The sequence below is a fragment of the Sinocyclocheilus grahami genome, unplaced genomic scaffold (assembly GCF_001515645.1).
Source record: "Sinocyclocheilus grahami isolate Dianchi unplaced genomic scaffold, SAMN03320097.WGS_v1.1 scaffold697.1, whole genome shotgun sequence".
Lineage (NCBI taxonomy): Eukaryota > Metazoa > Chordata > Actinopteri > Cypriniformes > Cyprinidae > Sinocyclocheilus > Sinocyclocheilus grahami.
The window spans coordinates 335949-351156 of NW_015505876.1; the positions used below are offsets into that span (position 1 = coordinate 335949).

A 15208-nucleotide genomic window follows, 5' to 3' on the forward strand; every position below is an offset into this window, starting at 1 on the left:
TATATATATATATATATATATACAAAATAATGCATAATGCAAATAGAAAATATGGAGAATTGTAAAATAAAATTATTTATTAAATTTAATATAGAAAAATATTTTATATACAATTTTTTTTCTCCAATTCAGAGCCATGTTGATACATTAAAAGCAGTATTATCGGTCAAAACAAATACTGTCTCTGTATATATGATGCATTAACAATGCAAACAGCATCAGAGAGCTTCCCGACTGTAGTATCGTCTCTCACCTTGTACATAAAGGCTTTCCAGGGAAGATGAGCGACGGATTTCAGCTGTTAAGACAAAAGCATTGATTATTAAATCAAACATCATTTCATTATTCTGAATGCAAGAGATATGAGACCGAACAAACCTTGTAATTTACAAAGAGTTGAGGCAGCATAAAGAGGAATCCAAAGGCGTACACCCCTGACCGAGAACAACAACCATCAATTACATTTCCATCATGAATGTTTCTAAATGAATCCATCAGTCAGACAGAGCTACAAAATGAAACTTACCATTGACTAAACTGTTAATAATCCAGGAGTACCAGCTGTTCAAACACAACAGATATTCATCAGCTGTGCACTTTAGATAACAGTAAAAAAGTTTTAGCCATGAATATATTCAGGACTCTTCACCTTTTGTACTTGACAAACACAAGAGAGTAAACCGCCCCGGTGATACACAGAGGATACAGCAGATAAGACAGATACTTCATCGCCTGCTCAGAGGAACAACATTCAAATCAGACTTCAGATATCAAAACATAATCAGAAGACTGCGGTTTGGATGAAGCTTTAACTCACCAGCGTGTCATATTCCTCGGTTCGTTTCTCAGATTCATCAAGCTTCCCAAACTGTTCCCCAAACAACTCAGAGTTAAAGAATAATCCCTTATTAGTAAGAAAATCACGAAAGAAAAACCACAAAAGTTTACCAGGAACGTGGGAGTCAAGCCCCTCCATACGACGTGTATTTTAAAAGCCTTCTTCACTTTCCACACCTGAAAAACAAGAGCAAAAACGTCAAAATATACAAAGACCAAAGCAGTGCGTTTCAGAAAGAGCTTTATTGCACATACAAGCAATTTGGTTTAGTGTCACAAGCTTCCAGTACACAGAGACAGCAACAACACACTGATAATACAAATAAGATGTGAATAAAATACGTGCATAAATATAAATAAACCACAATAAAGATTTATGTTCATTCTGTCCACTTGATCCAAATAAATCTGCAGCAGGAACAACGATGAACACAAAAGCACGAGTGAAATCTTGCGGTACCTCGATCAAAGAGCCGATCCCAGCAGGAAGCAGAACCAGCAGACTGGTCTGCTCATCCAGCAGATACAGGAAGATCACAACGGTGCTGAAACACCTCCACAGCACTGAGACACACACACACACACACACACACACCTCACATCAACCCACATCCAATCATCTGTGATGCATGCAAACACATGTTGCTGAACGGTCTGGCTCAAGTGATGCAACCGTATCGAATTATTTTCCACATTTATAAATAAAAATGTACTGAATCAAATAAAGAATGAAGCTATATTTGAAACGGTATATACTTAAATATGAACATATATCATAAAATAGATTCATTAAATATACATATCTGACACGCAAATTTGTATTTTCTATCATTTATATTTATATTTATAAACAGTCGAATAACACTGAAAGTAGGGTCCACTCAGTATCATCATTATTTTTTGTAAACTATAAATCCAATCATCTGTGATGCATGCAAACACATGTTGCTGAACGGTCTGGCTCATATTAATATAAGTGATGCAACCGTATCGAATTAATTTCCACATTTATAAATAAAAATGTACTGAATCAAATAAAGAATGAAGCTATATTTGAAACGGTATATACTTAAATATGAACATATATCATAAAATAGATTCATTAAATATACATATCTGACACGCAAATTTGTATTTTCTATCATTTATATTTATATTTATAAACAGTCGAATAACACTGAAAGTAGGGTCCACTCAGTATCATCATTATTTTTTGTAAACTATAAACAGTGATATTTTAGTATTATTGACATGTTATTTTAAAGATATTTTTAATTTGTTTGCATTTTTAATTTTAGTCATTTTGATGAATTTATCATCATCATTATATATATATATATAATGTATATATAATAGGGTCAAAGACGTTAAGATGTCCGCATCAAAATAAATGTACAAAAGTGATTTTATGTCCATAGAAAGCACATTAAATGTAAGTAAAGTGTCTACTTTTAAGGTTTCAAATAAGTTTTTGGAGAATATAATGTCAAAATTTGTTTAAAATAATGTTACATTGTCATTCAGTGTAACACAATATTTATGTAAAAATTCAAACAACATGCTTATTCTGACGTGTACATATTAAAATATATAAAAGAATAAAGGAGCACATTAAATTTTATTGTGTTTTAAATGAGTAAAAAATTATTGCTGACAAACGGGCAAAACCTAGGATAGTGGCACATTTTAGAAATGTACAATTACAACTAATTAGTATTTGGGGTGAAAGTAATTAGTCTTTTAATATGTCATAAATAGATTTTTGTTGTAAATATGCCTGACTATTAATATATTTATTTTTTTTTTTTTTTTTTTTTTTCAGTTTTAGTTTGAATTATTTTAGCACTTCAAGTTATACAAAAAACTAGCTGAAATGAAATATATTTGTTTTTTAATATTTTATTTAAGTTAACATTTTTATTTTATTTTATGGTTTTAGTTTTAGATTACAATAGCAATCCTAATGATATTATGAAATTCTATTGCATTCTGTTGAGTTTCACTCATTTGACCATATTTAACCCAAAACAACCTTTCACTTCCGCAGAAACACTTTGCATGTATTAGATGCGGTGTGAAGGGAAGGTTCCTGTTGAACAAAAGGTGTTTGCAGACCTGCTTTACTGGACATCCCAACCATGCTCTTCTTGTGTTTCCAGAAACTGATGTCATTTTTGAAAGCCAGAAAATCAAACAAAAGCTGCAAAAAAAAAAAAAACACAGTAATGTTTGAATGAAGTGAAATATGAACTCCATCAGTGTCTGCAGCATGAACAATCTGATGAATCTTACATGGAAGGCGGCCACAAAGAAGGTGAGAGCGAGGAAATACAGATTGGTGTCCACAAATATCCCCTTGATTTCATCAGCATCCTTTTCAGTGAAGCCTAGAGTGCAACGACAAATATCCTTTTGACTTCTATACTTTTATTTTCTATATTAATCTGACAGTGTTCAGCAATCTAAAACAGTTAATGAAGTGAATTACTTTACATAATGGAAATATAAGTTCAAAACCCTTAAACACTCAAGGTTTATTGCTTTAATGATTAATTTCTTATTATTATTTAATAAAAAAAAGAGGGGGAAAAAAGAAAATATGTACATAAGCATGCACATACACAAATGTCTAAAGATATACATATTAAATTAATTATATTAATTAAAATATATATATATATTATTAATATTATATTGACATATCTATCATAATATATATTAACTAAATATATCATCATCATCAACTTTATTATTATTATTATATAATCATATGCAATTATTTTATATAAATTAATTCTTTAACAGCAATCCAAAACTGTTAATTGAATGAACTACATTACTTGATGGACAAATAATTAATCATTATTAATACATTTGATATTGCTGTTAATTATTAGTTATTTTTTTTAATGGTTAAACTTGTGTGTGAATGATAACTTAGTTTAGTACTCGCATGCTGTGACAGCCGCTTTCTGTGCGTGTGCTTCGGATGTGTGCACTCAGAGAACAGTATATCAGAAGTTTAAACGAATATGGTTTAAAACACATGATTTCAGCGCGATAAACATGATAATCAGAACCAAAACAGAAGTTTTTAGCAGGTCCGAGCTGTAAAGGCGCAGCTCTATTCTGGAAAAGGGGGCGGGTAGCAGCAGCTCATTTGCATTTAAAGACACAGGCCGAAAAACAGCGTGTTTCTGCTTCCACTCAAAATACTGATTTTTAAAATTATATAATAAATTATCTGTGAAGTATTTTGAGCTGAAACTTCACAGACGCATTCTGGGAACACCAGAGACTTATTACATATTGTAAAAAGGGGCATAATGTGTCTCCTTTAATGGACTAAAGGTCATTGCAGAGGTCAGGTGTAATATGAATGAACCTGATGGACTCACGCTCTCATGTAGCGGTGCACGTCTCCAGGAAGCGCCTCTCGGTCAAACTGGAAGTTCTCGGACACCACATTCACCGTCAGACGGGAACGCCAGTGAGAAACGGGCCGGTCCAGCTCAGAGTCGCTACTCTGCTTCTGCTGGTCCGGTTTCTGAGTACAAATCAGATTGGTTTGTGTAATGTAAACAGGAGCACGGAAACAAAACTTGTTCAGATGCAGGACGTGGGCGTCAGCTCACCTGCGGCTCGTCCTGCCCCGTGATCAGGCTGATCTCTGGAGGTTTGGGGAGCATGTATGTGGTCAGTTGCGTGACTAAATGCACCTGATGTGTACATATTGTAAAAAGGGGCATAATGTGTCTCCTTTAATGGACTAAAGGTCATTGCAGAGGTCAGGTGTAATATGAATGAACCTGATGGACTCACGCTCTCATGTAGCGGTGCACGTCTCCAGGAAGCGCCTCTCGATCAAACTGGAAGTTCTCGGACACCACATTCACCGTCAGACGGGAACGCCAGTGAGAAACGGGCCGGTCCAGCTCAGAGTCGCTACTCTGCTTCTGCTGGTCCGGTTTCTGAGTACAAATCAGATTGGTTTGTGTAATGTAAACAGGAGCACGGAAACAAAACTTGTTCAGATGCAGGACGTGGGCGTCAGCTCACCTGCGGCTCGTCCTGCCCCGTGATCAGGCTGATCTCTGGAGGTTTGGGGAGCATGTATGTGGTCAGTTGCGTGACTAAATGCACCTGATGTGGATCCTGCCACGGCGAGACTCCTGCCTGATGGAGGAACACCATGGCGTACAGCGTCCCATTTTTACGGGTCTTCTTCGGCAAAGACACATTAACTAACCTTGAAAAGATGTGTCAGAGCAAATCTGGTATGTGATAAGTTGCATATAATGGACACAAATGAAGCCCTACATGACGAAAATACAGAGTAACAGTGATATAACGTTAGTTTCGTCTATTAAATGACTTCTCTTTTACCTCTCAAACCTGGTGTTGACATCAAACTCTTCCTCTCTGTGGATCAGACTGTGTCCACCATCAGCATTGGGTCTTAATGCAGTGTAGACGCTGAGCTGTTAAACACACGTTGCATTTATTATTATATATTCTTATTTTTACCGGAATGTATTTTGTATTGTATAATGTTGATTATTTGCCATTCAAATAAATAAACGGAATAAATGTCTGCTAATGCAAGTGAAATGTGGAAATGTTTAGAGAAAAGCAGTGTAAAAATACAATTATATAAAAAATAGAATTAAATTAAATTAAAAATAGAATTTAAATAAATGAGTAAAATACATTAAAAATTATTTTAAAATAAATAAAGATAAAAAATTTAAAAATGTGAAAAATATTTAAATAAAAAGATGAATAAATAATTAGATATATAAATAAAATGTATATAAATATAAATAAATAGATAAACTTGATATTAAAATAAATAGATACAAATAAATAAAATTTTGATTTAAATACACAAATATATAGAATAAATTTTTTTAAAAATAAGATTAGATTAAAATATATAAATATGAATTAGATTAAAATAAATAGATGAATAAATAAAACAGTAGGATAAAATATATCAATAAATAAAATACATTAACATACATAAATATAAATACAAATTTGATTAAAATAAATAGTTCAACAAATAAAATTTTATTAAAATGTATTAATAAATGGATAAATAAAATGTGACTAAAATAAATATAAAATGATTAATTTCAATAAAAATAAATAAATTGATCAATAAAAGTATGAATAATGAATAGGAAATGTAATTAGTTAATACATATTTAGTACAGTGCTATAATGAGTTACGAAAAAAACAATTAATTAACTAAATTAGAAACTGAAATGTTTCAAAGTATAAATCTGGCCTTTTCACAAGAAACTATACAGATGCCTTTTAAATTGTAGAATTGGGGCCCCTTCCATTGTGCTAATGTACCAAAATGTAATGTCATTTTTTTTATTATTAATTAATAGTCCACATCTTAGTATGCAGTATGCTCCAGTATGTCGCTCTATAAAGACCTGCGCGTTTCCATGCGCTGTCTGAAAGTAAACGTTCACATGTGACAGCACGTGGTTTACTCGCCTGCAGTCGAGGTTTTGCGGCCAGGTAGGGGGAGATGCAGCTGTCACTTTGGGGGTTTTCGCAGGGTTTGGTGTACACGATCCCGTACATGACCCAGCACGTGTGCAGCACGTAGAGGAGGAAGAGCCCCACGATCAGAGCCGTCAGCGAGCTCTTAGGAAACATCCCGACTGCGTCAAGCCCAGCACGCCGCTTCAGAGGACACGCATGAGCAGCAGCCGCTCATCAACATGCTGTTCGGACGCTCGGTGCGGAAAACAAAGCTGAGATCAGCTGTCGATCAGTCCTGACGCACAGACGCTCCGGAGCCACACACCAGCGTCGTTCATAACCTCTCCAGACTGCTACTCTGATATCGCATCCGCGTTAGACTCCAGCATCCTCAGATACCGCGTATAAAGTCACAGATGGCTGCTCATGATAAAGCGAGCGTGTTTAATCTCTTTCATTTATCGCTCGATTCGCTTTTGACGCGATGCTTCAATGAGCGCTTACTTCCGGGTTTCACTTCCTCCTTCTTCTTCTTCTTCTTCTTCTTGGGTTTATTCGCGGTTGGCAAACAACTTATTGGTGCATTACCGCCACCACCTGGTATGGAGGGTGGACTAGGATGTCATATAGATTGTTATTTAAAGGGGTCATGTGATGTTGCTAAAAATAACATTATTTGGTTCTTCTTCTTCTTCTTCTTGGGTTTATTCGCGGTTGGCAAACAACTTATTGGTGCATTACCGCCACCACCTGGTATGGAGGGTGGACTAGGATGTCATATGCATTGTTATTTAAAGGGGTCATGTGATGTTGCTAAAAAGAACATTATTTTGTGTATTTGGTGTAATGAAATGTGTTTATGCGGTTTAAGGTTCAAAAAACACATTATTTTCCACATACTGTACATTATTGTTTCTCCTCTATGCCCCGCCTTTCTGAAATGTGTCACTGATGTCACAAAAGTCTGAAAAGCGAGGTGTGCTGTGATTGGTCAGCTATCCAGTGCGTTGTGATTGGCCGAATACCTCAAGCGTGTGACGGAAATGTTACGCCCCTCACCATATTGTGATGCCGTGTCCCGGAGCGACGAGACATAAACATTCAAACTGATTATAAACGAGGCATTTGTTGCATCCAGCGGGGACATAATTACGGATTATAATGATTTATACTGTCTTTTTACGCGTTGCGTTGCATCGCGCCGCGTAAACATAAAACTCTGTCTGCATTTGTGATCGGAGAAATGACAAACAACAAGCGCTACTCTACACTGCTCAAAACTCGTGTTTGAATCATCAGTGGCAAATTCTTTAAATGAAAACATACTTACAGTCTTTGAGTCAGAACAGCCGGCATTGTAGTCTACTGTCCCAGGATCAGGAAACAGTCCTCCATAAAATGCGCTGCACACATCTGAATATTTGGGTTGAAGTGTTCTGGAACAGTGCTGTAAATACAACTTAACACTGATTTCTAGCCGTGTCCTCTTTTGGAAGACCAAACATAGTAGTTTCTCTTTCACAACGAAGCACACAGCGTCTTCATGACAACATGGCGGCGGTGTCAACAATAATACAGCGAGAATAAAAGTTACGCCTTCTTTCTTTACGTGAACATTTGGGCGGCGTTATGCAAATCTTCCCACATGGTGATGTAGATATGTGGGGGCGTGTTAGAATGAGCTGTTTTAGGTAGGCGTGGTTGACTCTTAACTTTTATAAAGAGTATCTCTTTGGATTTGAGACTTTAGTCTTTGCAACTTTACAGATCTTCTTTATGCACCAAGAGCTTGTAACACTCCAAAGAGAAAGGAAACATTGAAATCGTATCATATGACCCCTTTAAAAAAATAAAAAACATAAAAAAAACGATATTCTTCCACTTAAATTAGTTTCTCTATATTGAAACAATAGATTATCACACTTGTCTTTTGACTCTTTCCGCAAAATATCTATTAAATCAAATCATATTTTCATCTCTCCCAATTTTTGAATCAATGTCTTCTTTCTGTTTCATATTTCTGACAATATATCATAACATGTTCTACTGTCTCTTCCTGCCCACAGAAATCACATTTCCCTGTGTTATGTTTACCTATCTTGTCCAGTGTGTCCAAACCTAAGCCTCGATGTTATTATTTCTTCACTTACTCCTCCCTGTGTTCCTCACACTTTCCTTTGAATCCTATGAAACCATTGCCCTTCTCTTGTTTTTCTTCCCACTGACTTTGCCACCTTTCCTCCAATCTCTTATTAATGATGCTCTTGATTTCTGCCTTGCTGATATTAACTGTAAAATCAATATGAATACTTTTAGTAACTTCCTTTGCTATTTTATCAGCTATTTAATTTCCTTTAATTCTGTTGTGTGTTGGGATCCATAAAAAAACCCACCATAAACCCCATAATAAAGTAGGGGAGTCGTGGCCTAATGGTTAGAGAGTTGGACTCATACCCCAAAGGTTGTGGGTTCGAGTCTCGTTTGTAGGTGGGGGGAGTGAATGTACAGCGCTCTCTCCCACCTTCAATACCACGACTGAGGTGCCCTTCAGCAAGGCACCGAACCCCCAACTGCTCCCCGGGTGCCGCAGCATAAACCCCCACTGCTCCGGGTGTGTGTTCACAGTGTGTGTGCACTTTGGATGGGTTAAATGCAGAGCACCAATTCCGAGTATGGGTCACCATACTTGGCCACATGTCACGTCACACATAATTCTATGTAGTGTTTCTCTCATCTCTATTAAAATATCTGGTCTGCTGGTTGAATTACACTGTAAACTAGTTAACGATGAGCTTGACTCTGAACAAAGTGGCCTTGCATCTTCTATCCACTGTAAAGCTAACCAACAGTTCACCTGTATATACTGACAGTTCTTCACTGACCCTTTTCCCCACTCCGATGCATCTGTATATATCTGAATTTAACCATAGTAATTACTGTCAATGTATTCTTGTAATGTAAGGCATACCAAAATGTAATTTATTTTTATTAGAAATGGAATCTCTGAAAGAGCCTCTAATGCAAATTAATAACTAAAAGAATGACATACTGTTAGATTTCATGGAGGATTTTTTTTTATTGTATAGTTCCCCCACTGTAGTCCTTGATTTTGTCCTATGGAAGGAGGAAGATAATTTGAACTATTGTTTAGTTGTTTATATGTGTGTGTTTTTATTATTATTATTATTATTACTTTATTGTATTTCTCTCTCTCTCTCTCTCTCTCTCTTCTTAAATGCTGTCTGACAGATTAAGATTGCTCTTCTTTCTTGTGTATGTGGACTTAATTGTAAAAATATATATCATAATTTCAACAATTAAAAAAAGAAAAGATACTGATCTAACCAAAAAATAAATAAAAATATATACTATAAAAAATAATACTATTTAAGATACATTAGGGATGCACCGATATGAAAATTTTGGCCGATACCGATAACGTTAAATATTTTAAATGTATCTTCCACTGTGTGAAATATTACAGTGATTTTGGCGTGTAGTGGCATGCCGTCCATGCGTTGTCACAAATTCTGCTTCGGTTTCGCACGGGAAGTGATTCCCCAATTCTTTTTTTATTTTTGGCTATAGTTCTTCTTCTTCTTCTTCTTTTGTGTTTAATGGCGGTTGGCGAACCAGCTTAAGGTGCATTTCCGCCACCTACTGGGATGGAGTGTGAGGCCTCGCTGAACCAATATATTATATACTACAAAAAAAAACAGAATTCTTCTAATCAAATCTGTATCTCTTAGATATTTTAGAAGAAAATCATAAACCCTTAGCCAGTGTTGGGGGTAAGTTACGTAATCAGATGACTTTTTTCAAGTAACTAGTAAAGTAACGCATTACTTTTTAATTTACAAGAGAATATCTGAGTTACATTTTCAAATAGTTTATTTGATAATAGCCAGTTTATTGATTGACGGCTCTCCTGTCCCCATCTTGAGAGAAATCAGATGTTACTGTAGTTCTAAAATAAATATGAATATGCATTAACTCATCTCACTCACAAAAAAAAAAAAACACAGATTCAGTATTCCTCAAAATGAATAAAAATAATGCAACTCAGAATATGACGCAAACCTGCAATAATTAAATGTTAAACAACACAAATATCCTTTATGTATTTAATCCCATTCTATTAACCAATGTCTTGCTCTCCTGTCCCCATGTTGAGAGAAATCAGATGTTACCGTAGTTCTAAAATAAAAATGAATATGCATTAATTCATCTCACGCACAAAAAAAAAACACACAGATTCAGTATTCCTCAAAATGAATAAAAATAATGCAACTCAGAATATGACGCAAACCTGCAATAATTAAATGTTAAACAACACAAATATCCTTTATGTATTTAATCCCATTCTATTAACCAATGTCTTTGCTTCTGACCTTCGATGATTCAAAAATGACTCTAGACAACATTTATGTGTTTTTTATTATTGCTGAAGTGTGTTGAAATTTCTTCTGCATTCTCCTGTACTTTCCCTTCAGCCTGAGGCTTATTCATTTCACTTTTAGTGTGAAAAGGCTTTTATATTTGCCAAAAATATAACTTTTTTATTTTAAAAACAAACAAGCAAACCCTGTCCAGATTTAAAAAGTAACGCAAAAGTAACGTAACGCATTGCTTTCCATAAAAAGTAACTAAGTACCGTAATTAGTTACTTAATGGAGTACCCCTGTAATGCATTACTTTTAAAAGTAACTTTCCCCAACACTGTCCTTAGCTGTGTCTGTGCAATCTTGGCTACAGTTCTCAAACTTCCAATCATTGTGCGCTCCACACTCCTATCCAGTAGGTGGCGGGAATGCACCATTTCAGTTGGTTTGCCAACCGCCATTAACACCAGTAAAAGAAGAAGAAGATCCAGCAGCGTCCGACGCTCTTCTGTCGTTTTGTGCTACATTTTTTTCTGATTTACTCTCAAAATCCACCGCCAGCATGAAACTCGTCAGGTAATAACCCTCTATATGTGTTATATTATTAATATGCACCGATTCTCCGCAGCGACACGTGATGTAATCTGACGGATGGAGATAGATTGTGTGTAGCTGTTAGCTAGCCGCTAGCTGCAGCAGGATGAGATTGTTTGGGTTTTTCTTGTTTTAAACATGTATTCGTGGGGTTAGTCTTAGATTGATGAAATTGTGCATTCAATCTAACAAATGCAGCAATAGAAACAACCACTTTTAATGCTAGTAACTTTCTGTTTGCTTGTTACTACAAATGCAATCCGTGTATTTGTTACTAGGGACATATTATACAATTAAGACTAAATTAAGAGGTTTAAAGTACAATTTCATATTTCTAGCTGTCGAACTCCTACATAAATAAAACTGAAGACGGTGTCATTATGTAATGGATTTGGCAAAAGGCGATATTTGTGCTGCTGTAGGGTTGTTAATGTAAAAGTCCATGTTTTTGATTGGGATCCCACAGGTTTTTGATGAAATTGAGCCATGAAACTGTCACCATTGAGCTGAAGAATGGCACACAGGTCCACGGCACCATTACAGGTAATTATGATTCACAATAATGCAACAAAATAGGAACGTTTACACCGGTGTCAATGTATCTGCGTCAAGTTTACATTACAGAATTAGTTCACTTCCGGAATAAACATTTCCTGATAATTTCTCACCCCCGTGCCATCCCAGATGTTCATGTCTTGCATTAATTGCTGTCTTCAGTCGCAAAGAAATGAAGATTTTTGAGGAAAACATTCCAGGATTTTTCTCCATATGATGGACTCCAATGGGTTGAAGGTCCAAAATTGCAGCTTCAAAGGGCTCTACACGATCCCAGCCGAGGAATGAGTCATTTTCTTTAAAAAAAACCTTTTTAACCATAAATGCTTCTGTAGCACTTGCTGGACTTCACGCATTACGTAATCACGTTGGAAAGGTCACGTGTGACGTAGGCGGAAGAATAGGGTTGGGTACCGAAACCCGGTACAAATATGGCACCGGTACCCATGTAACCGGTATGTACTCGAACCGAATCATTTCGATGCCACTTAAATGCCAGAGCGATCGATTGAAATATTTGTCCTGGTTCTCTGAAATGGCCGTAAGAAGCATGGGCATCGCTAGGCCGTTTTTAGCGGGGCTCCATAAACCATACACAAATTCGTGATCGCCTCAGAGTCAGTCCCCTCTAAATTTCATATGAAAATGGCGGCAGATGTCGTCTCCTCCTCGTCTTTCAGCACGCTTTTCAATTCTGCAGACCACGGCGGCGCAGCGCGAGCCGACTCAAACAGAAAAAGAGGACACAAGGTGTGTGTTTATTGATAGATTGTTATAATATCTGTGCAGTTCTTTGTCATAAATACAGTTTACAAAAGGTCACGAGGGAGCAATCGGTTTCCCATCTACTGTAAAGTTTTCGCTGCGTTCACCCCTCATCACACCACAGTGGTTTCCTCCAGCGGAAATCTAGCCCGTAACACATATGAACGCATACTTTATAAAACGATCATGTTGCTATTTTCATTTGAAAATTTAATATAAAACGTATTACAGTGCATGTGGCATAGCCTACCATACAGTCATTCACAGAACTGATTAAAGACAGTGACAGACAGCACTCGGTCAATTCACTCATTTTAACTAAACATCAGAGTGATTGACAGATACAGTAGAAACATTATGTGTGGTTTTGTATTAAATAATGACCCAGATCGTGAAATACATTTATTAGCCTTAGGGAAGCACAACTCGGGAAATGAGAGCATCCGAGGAGCATGTGAATGCTATGTATATTTATTTTTAAATATTTGTAATGTTCTTTAATGTTATCCATATATATATTTTTTTTAAGTATCGATTTAGGCACCGGTACAGTCTTAAAAATATTGATTTGGCACCGGTATTGTAAAAAAAAAACAATCGATACCCAACCCTACGGAAGAACCGACCCAGCGTTTACAATGCGAACACGCAAAGAAAGTCAAACGCCCTTTACAAAAAAAGGTAAAACAACAATGTCTGACGATTGTGAAGTTGGAGGAGAAAATGAGATGGAGTTTTTCACCCTATCCTAACTTTTTGAATCGGAGTACACAGACGAAGAGCTAACCGTGTGTGACCTTTCCAACGCGATTATGTAATGTGTGAAGTCGAGCTAGTGCAAGACGTGTATTTGTGGTTAAAGAGTATATACTTATTTTAATTTATTTTTAAGAAAATGACAGATTGTTTCGCTAGATAAGATAAGGGATCGTGTAGAGCCCTTTGAAGCTGCACTGAACATGCAATTTGCCACCCGTTGGTCCCCATTGAAGTCCATTATATGGAGAGAAATCCTGTAATGTTTTCCTCAAAAACGTTAATTTATTTGCAACTGGAGACAAAGACATGATCTTGGATGACATGGGGGTGAATAAATGAGGAAATTTTAATTCTGGAAGTGAACATCCTTTAAAGAGTGATTCTTGAATTGACAGATGGCTGAATGTTTTCTCTTTGAATCCTGTGAACAGGTGTGGATGTCAGTATGAACACTCACGTCAAAGCTGTGAAGATGACCCTCAAAAACCGAGAGCCCACTCAGCTGGAGTCTCTCAGTATCCGTGGCAACAACATCCGCTACTTCATCCTGCCCGACAGTCTTCCTCTGGACACGCTGCTGGTCGACATCGAGCCCAAAGTCAAGGCAAAGAAGCGAGAGGCTGGTGAGTGTTGGAAAACCGTCTGAACTGAACATGACAAACTGATCACAGAAAATGTTAATTTGTTTGCGTCTCTTTCTTACAGTGGCTGGCCGTGCTCGAGGAAGAGGAGGACGGGGTCGTGGCAGAGGAAGAGGACGTGGACGCGGCGGGCCGAGGAGATGAATCTCTCAAGCCACTGTACATTTGTGTGCTTTGTACTGCATTTTCTTTTTTTCGTTTAGAAAATATTTTTTTCTCGATTGTTTGAATTTTGTACATTAAATTCATTTCTTTTGAAAACTGTTTTGCGTCTTATGCTGCTGAGCTGTTTGTACTGATCATATAAGGCAGAGATATTTCTGCAAAGGTGTCTGGTTATTTTTCTACATTTTTGTCAATAAACTGCTCAATTTAACTTGGGTAGGTGTTTGCTGGAGGATGTACCACTTTATTTAAATGATAATGGCCAGTTGAAGTCGAATAATATTATTTATTTAAAGTGAATTTAGACCACAATAGAGTTTGTTTTTCTGTTCCATTAATTCAGTGTGTTTACTGCAGTTGCTACTGAAAACCTCTCCCTTCATCTCGTATCTGAAGTTTGCTGTTCATGGGAACCCTGGAAAACAAGGGAATTTTAATATTAAGATTTCTATACTTAAAGGGGTCATATGATACGATTTCATGTTTTCCTTTCTCTTTGGAGTGTTTCAAGCTCTTGGTGCATAAAGAAGATCTGTAAAGTTACAAAGACTAAAGTCTCAAATCCAAAGAGATATTCTTTATAAAAGTTAAGAGTCAACCACACCTACCTAAAACGGCTCGTTCTAACACGCCCCCACATGTCTACGTCACGATGTGGGATGATTTGCATAACGCCGCCCAAATGTTCACGCAAAGAAAGAAGGCGTAACTTTTATTCTCGCTGTAGTATTGTTGCTGCCGCCACCGCCATGTCGTGAAGGCGCTGTGTTTCGTTGTGAAAGCGAAACTACTTTGGTTGGCCTTCCAAAAGAGGACAATATCCCATCATACACAAATAATGAGAAAATTCGGGAAGTTCTATTATTGGAATCTGAGATCTATCACTGTCTAGAGCAGTGTTTCCCAACCGGGGTACCGTGTAAAAAAAAAACAAATTTTTTTACTATTTTTAAATTGCTAAAATGTTCAAAAAAGCAGCTATTATATAATATAATTAGAGATGC

General features: G+C 36.5%; 2 protein-coding genes across 2 annotated transcripts in view; one reads left to right on the top strand and one right to left on the bottom strand.

Annotated features, from left to right (window-relative positions):
• LOC107559750 (cleft lip and palate transmembrane protein 1-like protein) overlaps positions 1-6953 on the bottom strand; it is an 8730-nt gene extending 1777 nt beyond the window's left edge. The window contains exons 1-16 of the mRNA XM_016243686.1: positions 6353-6953; positions 5224-5318; positions 4897-5086; positions 4662-4808; positions 4473-4556; positions 4238-4384; positions 3287-3299; positions 3130-3224; positions 2953-3037; positions 1298-1401; positions 949-1014; positions 818-868; positions 650-732; positions 527-561; positions 379-434; positions 254-298 (exon numbers count right to left, since the gene is read on the bottom strand). Coding sequence (XP_016099172.1) covers positions 254-298; positions 379-434; positions 527-561; positions 650-732; positions 818-868; positions 949-1014; positions 1298-1401; positions 2953-3037; positions 3130-3224; positions 3287-3299; positions 4238-4384; positions 4473-4556; positions 4662-4808; positions 4897-5086; positions 5224-5318; positions 6353-6517 — 1461 coding nt within the window. The 5' untranslated portion in view covers positions 6518-6953. The remainder of the gene's footprint in view (positions 1-253; positions 299-378; positions 435-526; positions 562-649; positions 733-817; positions 869-948; positions 1015-1297; positions 1402-2952; positions 3038-3129; positions 3225-3286; positions 3300-4237; positions 4385-4472; positions 4557-4661; positions 4809-4896; positions 5087-5223; positions 5319-6352) is intronic.
• Positions 6954-11074: 4121 nt separating this feature from the next.
• On the top strand, positions 11075-14300 carry LOC107559756 (small nuclear ribonucleoprotein Sm D1-like). The gene is made up of 4 exons (XM_016243693.1): positions 11075-11301; positions 11786-11862; positions 13830-14021; positions 14104-14300. The coding sequence occupies exons 1-4, from the start codon at positions 11288-11290 to the stop codon at positions 14181-14183; spliced, it is 363 nt and encodes a 120-aa protein (XP_016099179.1). The 5' UTR covers positions 11075-11287; the 3' UTR covers positions 14184-14300.
• Positions 14301-15208: the final 908 nt, after the last annotated feature.

Bases quoted from the DNA above. Each gene is read 5' to 3' on its own strand.
- LOC107559756 (XM_016243693.1), top strand. The intron at 11,863-13,829 runs GTAATTATGATT...TCCTGTGAACAG, and splicing joins GGTCCACGGCACCATTACAG to GTGTGGATGTCAGTATGAAC. The intron at 14,022-14,103 runs GTGAGTGTTGGA...TCTTTCTTACAG, and splicing joins GGCAAAGAAGCGAGAGGCTG to TGGCTGGCCGTGCTCGAGGA.